We start from the raw sequence: 13,762 nt of genomic DNA on the forward strand, positions 1-13,762 counted from the left end.
AGTTTACTGTAAGAATATCTTTGAAGCAAAAGTGGCATTTAGAGGGAAATGACACTGAGTTAAGTTTTACTGTAAAACGAAGCCTTCAATAAAACATCTCAAAGACCTTACACATGAGTCCGTTCATGGTTTACCCTTTCAGAAGTTTCGAAGTCACGCTTCAATTTCGTCCACAGTATGGATTATGTGTAACAATGGCCTGTCTGAAGTGAACAGATACAAAAATGATTTCTCTTTCTCTTTTCCTAAGCAAGCCTTGATCGCACTGGGTGAGGGGGTAGGTAAATTGCCTGGGTGAGGGGGTAAGTAAATGGCCTTGAATTACTCATAATGTCGAACATTCGTTTTAATAAATTATTCAATTTGAATGTTTCTTAATTCGAAGAAAGACGTCACCTCTCTTCTCCGAGCCCAACAACCGCTATGCCTCTAAAGAGGACAAAAGAAAAGCCATGAAAAGGTTATTTCACAAATTTAATTCCTTCGCAACACAGCTACATCAATATATTTTGTTATAATGACACATTCCAATAAATTTAAAGGCGCAAATGTTCATTTGTTTGAAAATGGATACTTTCATTTATGAACATTCATTTAACAACATATTCGCATATAAATTCTCTTCAAATTCTCAGTTATTTTCTATATAAATTGGTTGGGTGAGCTAAGCTTTGAACTCCACCTCAAGACAGAAGTTTTATCACTTTAGTTTGTACTTTTGACATGACTTTAGAATAGCATGGTACGAGTTTGGTTCTTTAGCGCGTATTGTCGACTACGACGCCTTTGCGCTTTTAGGAGCATCTCTGATTTTAATTTGATATTTATCTGTAATAAAAATCATAATAATAGATAAAAAAAGGATCGAAGTGCGTGAATAAAGAGGGTCAGTTTCTAAAGAAACTGTGCTGCTACGTCGGTGGGGATATTACAACATAATTTGGTTTTATCAGCTGTGTTGATATTATAAATTGACCACCATGGAGGTTGTTTGAAGCTGACGTTTCGAGCGTTAGTCCCTCGTTAGAGCGAATGGTGGAATTGTGAGTTGTGTATTTTCTATACAGAAAAATGGAACTAAGCTATTGGGGCAGTTTTGCTGTCTTTGAGAAATTTACTCAGGCTCATTAACACCCAACTGCACTCGAAATCGAGTCATTACCTATACTTATTGGTTACTTGGATAAAATACCCTAGTTTTCTCTAGCCGATGTTCGAAAACCAGAGCTCGCGCTCTCTCTTCTCAGGAAGGAACGAAAAAGAATAGCCCACGTGTAGCCGTAGCCGTACTCTTCCCGCCCCGTGGAGAAACGAAATGGAGGGTACGGTTACACGTAGGTTTGGGGAAGGGTGGAAATCATTCTTCGCCAACATGGTAATATGACAAACAAGAATGACAAGATAACAATAAGAGAGAATAACTCACTTGTGGCTTCATTTGTTTACTGGATTACAACCAGAAATCTTTACCTGGGTTCCCTGTGCTAGTCGGATACCAGTCCTGATTCCACTTTGAATTTGACCCTATAAGTAAAAAAGAAAAAAAAAAAAACACTCATCTTCATATTCACTGCTAAATGAAAACGTTTCCGAGCCATATACGTAAGAAATGACAAGGCTGGGTACAAAAAATAAGGCAGTTGGTAATGAAACATTACTTGGTGCAGATTGGAGAGAACTGTATGGAGAATCCACCTGCTGATGTTAGGGCATAAAAGGCAAAGCCGGTAGTGATTCTGACTTACCATGTGCATGACTCCCTGAAGTCCAACTACCTCTACAAGACCGTCACAGTGACAAGCTGAGGCATAACCCTGCAAACAGAGTCAGCAATTCTCAATTAAGAGTCGAAGAGGAATCCGGGATCGCATCTGTTTTGATTAACTTTGCTTTGTGATTGGTCCAGATATCTCAAGTCACCATCTGAACTAATCAGGAAAAAAACCAAAACCACCGTGTTTTGGTCATTTGCAACATTCGTACTCACAAATGATGGCGTTCTCGTTGGCTACATGTACCTGCAATTTTGTCTTTTCTGGTTGGCCCTTGTGATTACTTCTGTGTAGGTGTTCTTAAACGATATATCGGTCGGTATGTCGGGCGAGAGTCGGTCCATACTCGACCGATACTCATTTGAGACTCGGTCGAGACTCGGTCGAGACTCGGTCGAGACTCGATTGATATATCGGCCGAGATGTAAGTCGGCCGATATAGCGATTTACTCGACTGCGTGTTTTTAAAGACCTCACTTGCCTGGGACAAAAAGGACAGAGATCAATGCTAAATTCAAGTCGTATTACATACATCTTCTTTGTCTGGTCCCCATGCATCCGTACCTGCTCCCCAACTAGTCGGACAAAAAAAACTATAAAAAATTAAAGGGAAAACTAAATACAAATGAAAACAAAATCCCTCACGTGTATAGAAGCGATACTCGCACCTGAACTGCTACCAATGAAAAATCAGAAAAGAAAACTTTAAAGTTCAACGTTAACTAGATTCGAACCCATGCCTTCCAGCCAGATACAGTCTGGGTGCTACATCCGACCGGGCTGCAAAGTCACATGACGGGCGCGAGACAATTAGGCCATTTTCGATTTATTAAAATTCTAACATGGCTCTAGGCTTGGAGGTATAGAACTAAAGAAATTGATTATTCATCCCTCAACCTCGATGTTGTTCCTTTGTTTTGTTCCCCCAATCCTGGCAGCCAAGTTTGAATTATGATATATCGAAAATGGCCACTTTTTGTACGTTCTTCGTTCCCGTAAAGGAATCAGATTTTAATGAAATGAAATACATCATGTTGACCTAAATTAGTACTATTTTGACTTCAGGATGAAAACTGAGCATCTTAAAATTACGCTTTGAAACCGATTTTAATCTGTTTTCTCAATCCACTCAATTGGAAATTTCACCACTGCAACACTGATTCGAATTCTTTTGACTGACTTCAACTTCCAGCTTTCACTAACCTGCCTATGTTAAGAATAACAATTCCTTCTAGTGTTGGTAAGTCAATTTTTTTGCCATCAATCTGTAGCGAAACAGAAAATTAGAAATGAAAATGCTGAGAAACGAGAGAAAGATAGGTCACTGGAACCGTAAGGAGTACAACAGGCAAAAAAGTACCAAGGAATACTCCAAAAACCATCTCATTCGGGCGTTAAATATTTAAGACAAACGTCTTCACCTACTTGGCGTTCAATCAGTCAGTGTTGAATACAACTGACAAACGATGATGATTTTAGGACAACACTCAATATTAAATGAGTTAAGTTTGTAAACAAGACAAACACCTTCCCAGTGTAGGAGCTTTTAACGCTTTCGCAAAGTGAGGCTACTGTAACTATTGCTATTCCACCTGATTGTGATGCTAATTCATCCTAGATTAACATCCTCCCCCTTCCCCTCTCGCGGGATTTTGTCGGATTTATTCGGCCGTTCGCTGTGGGTAAAGAGACGCTTTCTAAGAATAGCGAATTCATCCCAAGAAGGCAACCATGTAAGCTATTCCAATATCTTCGTTCTACAGATTAATCACCTCTATTTCGACTTGGTGAGTAAATGTCCGCGAGTAGCCTTTGACCATTTTCTTTATCCCTGCTCCAAATTAAACTCCTTTGTTATGAAGCCTGAAAAAAGAAAAATCACAGAATCGACGAACTGTTACTTACAATAAATCATAAAACGCAAGGTCGAAGTTTTCTAACCTATCCACTTTCAAAAGCGCTTACGATGGAAGTTAAAATCTATTGGACGTTTGACTGCTCCGTGTTCGTTAATAACCTTTGGAGGGTGGGAAGGGGGAGGTAGTCTGTAAGACATCTAAAGTGATAAATAGAGTCGGGCACGCACATTCCCACAGACGAATTCGAAATACAGACGACAAAGAGAACAACTCAGAAGACTATGAAACATTTGTTATCAATTGCAAGTGCCATCCAATAGCCTTAGCAATCAACACTGTTCCTTAAATCGAGCGGATGTAAAACTACTGTAACAAGTAGATTTACTAATTTTGCATCCTCACATGCTATGGAATTTATCAGGTGCTTCCTCTCTCTGAAGATGAAAATCTAAACAAAGCTCAGCTCCAACTCCGATGCCAAAGTAGTTATTCATGGTAAAAATACTAGGATCGTCCTCTCTTCCTCCCATCGAACCAAGTGCGCTGTCCTTTGACAGTGTGTCAGGAACGTTAGTGTCCACGGAGTCAAACATGACACACCATCTATCAAGTAACACTTCGTGAGCCTGGTCAATGGCCATGAGTAGCGATACAGGACTCTCGCCGCCAGAGTAACCACTTCCCCAATGGAGGATTCGAGAGAGATCATTACCTGTACGTTTACAATCTAATTTAGTTTCCCAAACATTACCTATCCACTAAGAAGAACGCTAGAGAGATCAGTACATGCAAGCTGAGAATCTCATTCAACTTCCATCTCAATCTGTATCCACTAACGAAATCCCCACAAAGAGATTATCAATCACGAGAGGGGAGTGGGCGTCAGTCCTTCCCAACAGAGTACAAAGGGGGAAATCTTAAGAATATTAAAATCCCTTATGGGCGATGAGTAATGGCTTGTCCTGAAGTCGAGAATCTCAGGCAATTTCCAACCTATTCTCCATCTACCATGCTCCGAGGAAGGGCTAACGATTGAAACGACAGCTTTTCAAATGCGTCATAGCGGTTTGTCTATCACTGTAAACCTCTAGTTGTCAACCACGTGCTGGAAACGCTCAATTAATTGTCACATGAAGCATTAAGCTTCGAATAATTATCGATGATCGTTCGTTGATCTTCTTTTAAATACAAAGGCTGTTGAGGCCTAAACAACTAAACTGGAAAGTTTGCACGACTTTTTGAAGTGTCCATCACTTAGAAGCACGTGAGGCAAAGTCGAGGCTAGTTTTAGATTTCCATCCGATTGACCAAGTTTGTCGCAAGAGTCTTGAGATCGATCACTCAGCCCAGTACAACAAAACCTAGACAAGGCTTTATGTTCGACTCTGGAAAGAAATTTTCTCTAACTCGCAGTTTACAGGAGTCACTTGTAACAATCCACTTACCAGTGCCAAGAGGAAGTACTGCTGATGCAGGTAACTTACACTTCAACTCTTGAACAACATCATCCAAACACGACAACACCCAGCCAACTGTCCCACCACCACCACAGATCAAGACAGGAAAATCAGGAATAGATCTGAAAGCGTAAAATCTAAAACAAACACAATAATCAATTCTAGACCACGGGACAAAGATGAGAGAAGAAAACAAGGCTCGTAGCATTGGGTATAAAATAGCTCTAACTGATCAAGATGCAACTTAAACGACAAAATTGGATTTGTGTCACAGTTACTTAATTTTTGTTATGTAAATACACAAATCAGTTTTCGAACTGCTACGTACTTAGTAATGAATAAACTTCAACTTCAATTGCAAAAAACAGTTTTCTAGATACGAAGGGCAGGAGTTAAACATACCCTACTAATGGGCCCCCTTCTGTGAGGCTGTACACTTGATGAGGGTTGAGCAGTCTCTGGAAAGCTGCTGACATGTCGGCCCCCTGACCACCTCCACTTCTGGAGTTAACCAGTACTAGAAGGGGTTGGCTTCCAAGGGGAACAGCCCAGGCTACAAGAAGGAAGAAACAAAAACGACAAGATAAGCATAACTCCTTTTTTGATTCAGGTCAATCCTTTTTTTGTGAGCTTTTTTTTTTTTTTTTTTAAGTACCTCCAGAAATACTCTAGAGAAAAACCTTTGCTCTTGAATTTGCAGCTACTTACATGAATAGTGGGTAGGACTCTCACAAACAGCTCTTTGTTGTCCATAGTGGAATTTTTGAATTTATTTACAGCATCTGCTGCTGTGTCAGTGGCAGGAAATAACACAAACACCATACCTGGAAAGAGTTACAATGTCAACAATTGGGTGACGTAATTAACGGTAAAAAACTACAAAAATAAAAGAAAAAAATAAACTTCCTCAGTCGTTTTTGTCATATGACCAGCTTCGAGAGCGAGTGTTTTTATGCCATTCGTGATTTCTGATTGACAAAAGCGGCGGTTCTACTCTCGCAGGATTGTCTTTCGAATTCCACAAAGAAAAACTCAATGACTTATCTTTGAGTTATCAAAGATAAGTCATTGATATGTATAAAATGCATTATCTTCCATCCACGGCGTAAACAGATTGATCTCTCCAAAGTTAACATCTATATAAATAACACTCCTGTAATCCGGGTGGAGAAATGTCATTGTATAATTAAATGCAGCCGGTTTACATGCCACGTAATTCTTAGGCAGTCTCGTATGTCAACAGGGAGCAGTAATGGAATTTCAAAGTAAGCATTGCAGTCTGTCAAAACGAAGAAAAGCACGTAAGGTATTAAATATGCAAAAAAAAAGGACATAGCACTCGGTCCAAATGCTTCATCAAACAGAGCTAACCCCGCTTTCTTATAAATTAACGATGGGACAAAACCTTAAACGAGTTGAAAGCCAATCAGAACACAGGATTCGCCTTATCTTGCCTACCGGCACTGCCAGCGATATTTAGTAAATAAACCCCTTCGGGCGGCTGGTATGTCGGCTGATAATGTCCGCGGCTGAGAGATTGTCCGAAAAATGAGTATTTGGCCGAGAAGCGAAGCCTTGAGGGCAAATATGAAATTTTGAGGACAATCTCTCAGCCAAGGACATTATCAGCCGACATACCAGCAAGCCAGAACAGGGTTTATTTATTTTATAACCCTTCCATTAATTTCCACATCGCAATTAAACTGCGCGTAAACAAACAAAAAAAGCCAGTGGTGATCTGATGGCGAATGCGCGTGATTGACGCGAGCAAGCAAAAAAAACGAGTTTGATTTCCTTCCATGTAAATAGGAGAACGGAAAAGTTGACACTCTTGTATTGACTATGTTTTTTTTTTGCACGGAAAAAATCGGAGGACAAATATCGACGCGGACGGGGGTTATTGCGTGATAACTGTCCCGTGATTTTGCACCACGTGACGTATAGTAACCAATAAAATCGTGCCAAAATCAATGGGTGGGTTATAAACTGTAATAATACTTGTGTAAGTAGATTCATGCATTGAACTCTAGAATCTAGTAGCTCACCATAACTTGGAAACACACTTTTCATCTCACAATATTCCATAGCTGCAAAACAATTACATAGAAAGTGTTAATTGAAATGAAGAAAGAGGATGAGAACAAACACAACCAGAAGCCGTCCTCAGAAGATTCCAATGCGCAAGTCATTTGGCCACTAAAATGTCTCTTGTCAACTCGTTCCCAAACCTCCGTTCCCCTTGCAAAGTGGAATGAACGTGACAGGTTTTCAAGCGAACGAGGATTCAGGGGACGAAATTAATCTCGCATAAAGCAAAGTCACTTGTCTATAAGCATCTCATAAACAAACAAAACAGAACTCACTTTCTCCTAGAATGTCGCTAATCAAAGTTTTGTATTTACTTGGTTCCAGGCCTACTGGGAGACTTCCAACACAAATGCATACACTTCCCAACGGTTCTAAGTTTTGCCTCAAGTAGAATCTTGTGAGTTTCGTTTTCCTTACAGACTTCTGCAAAGAAAAGACGTTAAGTCAATTTCATAGAGAACCTACGATCTTCAGATAAAAGCAATATTTGTTATATATCAAAGAAAGTTATAATTGAAGACAGAATAGCTGGAAGCACGAAATTATATAAAGAGCAAAATTATGGCTATGTAATCCGGCAGAACTTTCCTGGTTCAGTACATTCTAAAAAGAATTCAATCTGGTAAAAATCAAAATCCAGATGGCCATAAATTTGAGAATAGCCACCATGATTGTAACTTTAGAGGAAGTCAACTGGAAGGTGAAAAGACAGAGAAGTGCCTCACTCAGATAATTAAAAACAAACAAAAACAAAATGATGGGAGAATTTTGGGAGAGTCCAAAACAAAGAAAGGGGTCAACTTTCGTGAGTGAGGAGGGGAAGGCGATCTCCCAAAGAACGCTCACTCAGTTGAGGAAATATAATGGTAATAGAGTTTTTAGAGTCCGTGAGGAAAATGTCATTTACATCGAGAACTTAGAAGAAAAAGTATCAAAGTCCTCCCAATTGATAGCCTTCACAAAGTTCAAGGGATTATTATTAATTTGAAACAAAAGCGGAACATTACATGCATTCCAAAGTCCTACTGATTAATAACAAAATCTTACTTTTCTACTATCCATCAAGGATTTCCATGGACAGTCATTGTGTTCCATTCTTCGTTCATGGACTGATAATTCAATAAGAATAAAGGTGGTGTTAACTGGCAGGTTAATTATCAAAAACGCTAAATTTTAAATTGAATGCACTGCATGGAGTTCTATGAAGAATTTGCGAGTAATTTTCTACACACGCTTTCGAGTATTTCTTTCACCCACGCGTAATTTGCGTGTAAATTGCGTGCAATATGGCGGATTTACAAGCATAATATGCGCGTGTAATGCTGCTATTCTTTCAGTCGGTATTGTGTGCAGTATTGAGTTAATAACTAAAGCAAATGTCGTTTATCCCATTACGACCTCAATTATGAAAAATAAGTTTAGAAAAATCTACATAAATGGGATATGTTACCTCCTTGAGATAGGTGTACTTCAGTTAGGGAAAAGTCATTTTCATTGGCACCCTGTGCATAAGAATTAATTTCATAGTTAACAAAAAACCAGAGGAATTCCATTCAAACTTCATTCAATTAGTATTTAATTTATTTTAAGCTGCATTAAAAAGCAGTCCTGTGAAACAAAAAGAAAGATTCAAAATGTTCCAAAAGATTGGACTACATAATGAGGAGAAGAGTGATGGAAGTGAACTAGGTGAGAGAAAGGATGAGATTGAGAAAAGAGAGGGAAGGAAAAGGAAGCATGGAAGCAAGAAAGTGAAGGAAAGAGGAAGGGAGCAAGGGACAGGGAGGAAGCAGTGAAAGAAAGGAGGGAGGAAGTGAGAAACAATCAAGAGAAGATGAAGGGGTGTGAGGAGGGGCGGGAAGGGAGAAAGCAAGGAAAAAAGGTAGGGATGAGAGCACCCTAAAAATTGATGACATAACGCACTGAAACTTGAGACAAACCTTCAATCCAAATTTTTCTAAAGCAGCACTTATCACATCTGTAACAGTTGTCTGTGCAGTCACTGGGATTGTCTTAAATGTTCCTGCCGCACTGTATTGGGTATGTTACAAAACAATTAGTTCACTATAAAATTATTTAAACACCCACAGCTGAAAAAAAAATGCAGTTTTGTCCTTACATGAAGCATGTGGGTGGTTAAAAAGTTGAGAGAAAAAAAAGGCAATCAGTACACACAGATTTTCAACATTCTAAGAGCAAGATTATCTCTCAACTTACCAAAGAAATGTTTAAGCATCAACAAATTATGCAGACGGGACTGATCAATTTTCATGAACTAGAGCCCTTCACACGTATCACAAAGGTCATGGTTTCAAATCCCATGTAGGCTTGAATTTTTTTCAGGGCATATTTCCACCACTCCATATGTAGGGATTGTTATTAAGCGGATCACTTTCCTAAAAAATTGAAAACTTCATAACCCGGAGAGTACTTTGAATATTTTTGCCAGATTCCTGCAAAATCACACCAATCTCCCAATATGACATAACTCTCAGAGACATGGTGTAAAAGGGTTAAGAGTATGGCCTGATTCAAATGGATCCTTTTAATGACATGAACATTGTACCAGCCAATTAAAATTTAATAATGATCATTATATAATTACTATTACTCACTTTATCATTCCAGGATAAACTCTTATATATCCTTTCCGTCTATCTGCACTCTCCAGTGGGGAATTGATTAAAAAATGAAAAGAGAAAAAGTTTAAATGTCCAAAAGCAAGAACCATGCTGACTTGTAACCTTGTTTACAAGAAAAATATTATTTAAAAAAATTAACATCACGATAAGAGGACAGCTGGTAAAGGGAATGGCTAGTAGACTCAGAATAACTAAAAAGCTAATCAGGCTGGGTAACATACTGGTTAAATAAATCAAACAGTAATACTTAGATTTTGGGTGGTTGACTACAAATGAAAGAAGAAAAACAAAAAGGAAAAGAAGAACAAAAAGTGTAAAAATAAGATAAAAAAATAATATCCAGAAATAAATTAACATGGTAATAATTAAGAAGAACACAAAGTATTACATACACTGTTACAGTTACTGTAGTAAAATGGACATATCCAACAATATGAACCCTTTAACCCTAAGAGTGATTAGCATCTAATTTCTATTTACAGTAACACCCTTGACTCAAGCATTAAGGTCAGGAGAATAACAGAAATGATCAACAACTACAAAAGCTGTTGATTGTTAAGCTAACTCTCCCTTTCAGCAATATAGGAAATGTATAGAGAACAGTATGGAGAATATGCATACTGATGTATGGGTGATGGGGTGTAAAGGGTTAATAACTAATATCATGTGATCTAGTTAGCATCTGACTGGTTTAGGAGAAGGTGCAAGATAATTATACAAGGTATATCACTCAATCCTCTACTAAAAACCTGTCAATGTGAGAGTAATGTAATTGAAACCACATCAACCTGAATATATTTAGAACACTTTCTTGGGCCAATTATTGATCACTACAATCCTACCTTCATTCGAAGGAAGATTAATGGTTTGGGTGAACTTCTTTCAACGAACCGATGAGGTTTCTCTTCAGGATCAAGGGCACGCTCATTCTCTTAAAACAGCCAGAGATAAAATCATGATAAAATTAAAACACCAAAATATGCTGGTTCTAAAATACTTTGTAGAAAACAAATGAACCTTGTAAACATGGATTATTTCAATCACATTTTTAAAAGAAATCAACCTTTTTGCTCATGAGAGTGATCAAAAATTAATTTCTCCTTACAAAAAGTGATATGATGACCAGCAGAAAGGAGATGAGAGGGAAAAACATGTCAAACTGAGGCAGATTTCAAAGCAGTTTCTCAGGGATAAAGATATAACTAAAAGAATGTAAAGCAGACACTGAAGAGAATGGAGATTTTGAGCTTGACAGTTCTTCTTATCTCACCTTCATCAACAGCTCTTGCAAGGTAATAATTGCTGGGATTATCTGTGGTGTGAAATTTTTTCAGGGCTTCTTCCTAAGCAACCACTGAAAAAAAAAAAAACCAATAATGCTAAAATTTGAAGCTGCAATATCTAATACCCTTTTGCTAATTAGTCTACATCAAGTACTTTGCAAACTGCAGACCCCACGGCCAAAACCTTCACCTACCTCAGCTTTTTTAGAAGTAAATTCTGGTCTTGTTTCAACTAGTTTCCACAAATACAAATTTATTAGAGTGTTACAAGTTACACCTGAGTCGCATACTCACTAGAACATTGCTGGCTTGAGCTGTCCTTGGAATCACTATGTTTTTACAAAGTTTTGGATCTGTTAAGTTGCCATCCATAAATCTTTAAATAAGTTTCATCTACTACAAGGAATGAAATTTCTTTTATTAGTATTAGTTATAATTATATTGCTTAGCATGTATAAACATCATTATGAGGTTCCATGAATACATAGGTCGAGGGAAGAACTCTACTTGCTACAAATCAACACATCCAAACACAGTCACGTAAGTATCTATAATTTAGCTATGTGGTCACCATGGTATTTTGCAGTTAATATGTATCACTTTCAAGTGATATTCCAAAATTGTCCAAAATACTGCATACCATGAAGGGGTGAGTGCATGAAATTTGGAAAATTTTGAAAATTAATATTAATAATGGGCCAGTATTATTGACAAATACCACCCATAAGTCATGCTATTATTTGTTTATAATAGATGTCAAGAAAATTTTGGTAATGCACATACAGAAGCTGACCTTAATTTTGTTGTAGTTGGAAAGACAAACACAGGCATCAGCATTCATAACAATCTTTCCTCGCCGTGTTGTCATTCGTAACCTTGTTATACCATCCATTTTTGCCATAAATTATACCACAATTATACTCTTGTAATGGTAAACAACTGTCAACCAATCAAATCTCTGAAATGTCTTGGCTTACATAATTATAAGTCAGTGGTAAACTGACCTGCATCAAAAGATAAACTGCTTGTGTCTGTATTATGGCAACGGTCACCTGAGACTATACCATCATCATCATCATCTACCAAACCAGTCTGCATACCAATTAATGGATAATAATAAGTTAATTATACCAGTCTGCATACCAATGGATAATAATAAGGTATCAGTCTAACAGATAAAGGGAGAGAGAAGGAGTATTACAAGCCTCATGGTTCATCACTAAGTGAAGCTTGTCCCAGCTTCAATATAAAACAAACAGAAGATTTCAAGTGACTAGCAGTACAAAAGGCATGTAATTACGGGGTTCAACACTAACTGTACACGTAGCTGCCACTAGCCACAGATTAGTGGAAATTTAGTTTTGGCTAGTGGTTTTCAGTTTGCAAAAGCCGGCCAGTTTGGCTTATAAACAAACTGAAATTGTTGTAACATCTAAGTTGTCACCAGTCACTTGCATACTGATCAGCAATTTCTTATGTTTTAGCTTTGCATATAGGTTGAACAGGTAAAGTTCATATTTATTTTATAACCCTTTTCCACAAGCATGAGTGTTCTACTATAAATTCAACAAGTTTTCAAATGGAAAGCTCATGAGATGAAATGAAAATTAGTGTATGTTCTTTCATTCAATACCAAATGTTCAAGGCTACAGAGTGTAAAAACATAATGTAGCACACAAAGTGGTAAACTGATATTTTGATCTTGAAAGTACAGTGTATAATGGTTATCTGAAATATCAAACTATGTGAAAAATAGGGCCAGTTTTTTTTAGACAAAATTTAACCTTTCTTTAATTAGACTGCGTTCTAAACTATCTTGAGTTTGGCTAAATATTTTACCTCAGGGTTTACTTTTGTGGGCAGTGTACAGAGGACTGAAAGCTAGCATTGGAAGAAGTTAATATTAAATGAAAACAACCTGCCTATGGAAAATAGAACACGTGCCAAATTAACATGATTCAATTTCTTAAATATACCTTCCAAGAGACAACATTTGGCCTCCTTCCCTGGAAAGTTCAAGTGAGATGTGTTATTGTATTACCTTCTTTAAGTCACGCACTGTTGCATTTTGGATGACAATTATGGCTGAGGGTGTTTTGAAAATGTATGCATCACAGTATATGTACACACTGCATATATAGAACCATCAAATAAATAACATTCTGGGCTCAGGTGTTCAAAGACCGATAAGTGCTAACCCAGGGTTAAATTGTAATCCAGGTTTCTATATTTCTCTATTCAAAAGCTGTTTTAGGATAATTTTCCCTATTCCTTTTAGAGTACTCAGTCATCAAATTATTTCAAAGCCTTCAGATCTGTGATTAAATTTCACATGAACCCTTGGTTTTCTTAACCGACTTTTGAACAACCCGGCCCTCTTCTTTTGGCTTTCATCTCTGTCCGTCAGGGTTTCCTCAAGATTTGATAATATTAATAATACGGAATATAGTTATTGATAATTATTCACCAAAGTAGAGTTAATAGTGGAGGATATGAACCAATCTGCGAAGGGATGAGGTATTAATGCCCACTAATGTCACTTGCACTGGAGTACAAAATTGTTTTTAATTAGTAGAAACCACACCAAAACAAAAATTTAGTTTACCAAAACATGGTCAGGAATGACCCACTTGACATGCAGTTCTGTCTCTTGACTGTTCG

General features: G+C 37.7%; 1 protein-coding gene and 1 pseudogene across 2 annotated transcripts; both read right to left on the bottom strand.

Annotated features, from left to right (window-relative positions):
• Positions 1-1,328: 1,328 nt before the first annotated feature.
• Positions 1,329-5,672, bottom strand: LOC148739692 (diacylglycerol kinase theta-like; annotated as a pseudogene). Its single transcript, XR_015996947.1, has 8 exons — positions 5,491-5,672; positions 5,077-5,225; positions 4,034-4,343; positions 3,545-3,635; positions 2,976-3,037; positions 2,305-2,347; positions 1,746-1,814; positions 1,329-1,524 (listed from the first exon to the last, which is right to left on the bottom strand). The product of XR_015996947.1 is annotated as a diacylglycerol kinase theta-like (transcript).
• A 2,922-nt stretch (positions 5,673-8,594) lies between these two features.
• LOC148739693 (diacylglycerol kinase theta-like) lies at positions 8,595-12,199 on the bottom strand. Its single transcript, XM_088749540.1, has 7 exons — positions 12,106-12,199; positions 11,396-11,454; positions 11,089-11,161; positions 10,661-10,749; positions 9,792-9,841; positions 9,117-9,207; positions 8,595-8,678 (listed from the first exon to the last, which is right to left on the bottom strand). Exons 1-7 carry the CDS (start codon positions 12,197-12,199, stop codon positions 8,595-8,597), a joined length of 540 nt encoding a protein of 179 aa, XP_088605666.1.
• Positions 12,200-13,762: the final 1,563 nt, after the last annotated feature.

Source organism: Stylophora pistillata, chromosome 2 (assembly GCF_964205215.1).
Source record: "Stylophora pistillata chromosome 2, jaStyPist1.2, whole genome shotgun sequence".
NCBI lineage: Eukaryota > Metazoa > Cnidaria > Anthozoa > Scleractinia > Pocilloporidae > Stylophora > Stylophora pistillata.

Excerpts from the sequence above, each read along its gene's own strand:
- LOC148739693 (XM_088749540.1), bottom strand. The coding sequence starts at position 12,199 with ATGCAGACTGGTTTGGTAGATGATGATGATGATGGTATAGTCTCAGGT. Across the intron at positions 10,750-11,088 it reads TGCAAGAGCTGTTGATGAAG|AGAATGAGCGTGCCCTTGAT; the intron begins GTGAGATAAGAA and ends GGCTGTTTTAAG. Across the intron at positions 9,842-10,660 it reads TAATCTTCCTTCGAATGAAG|AGTGCAGATAGACGGAAAGG; the intron begins GTAGGATTGTAG and ends TCCCCACTGGAG.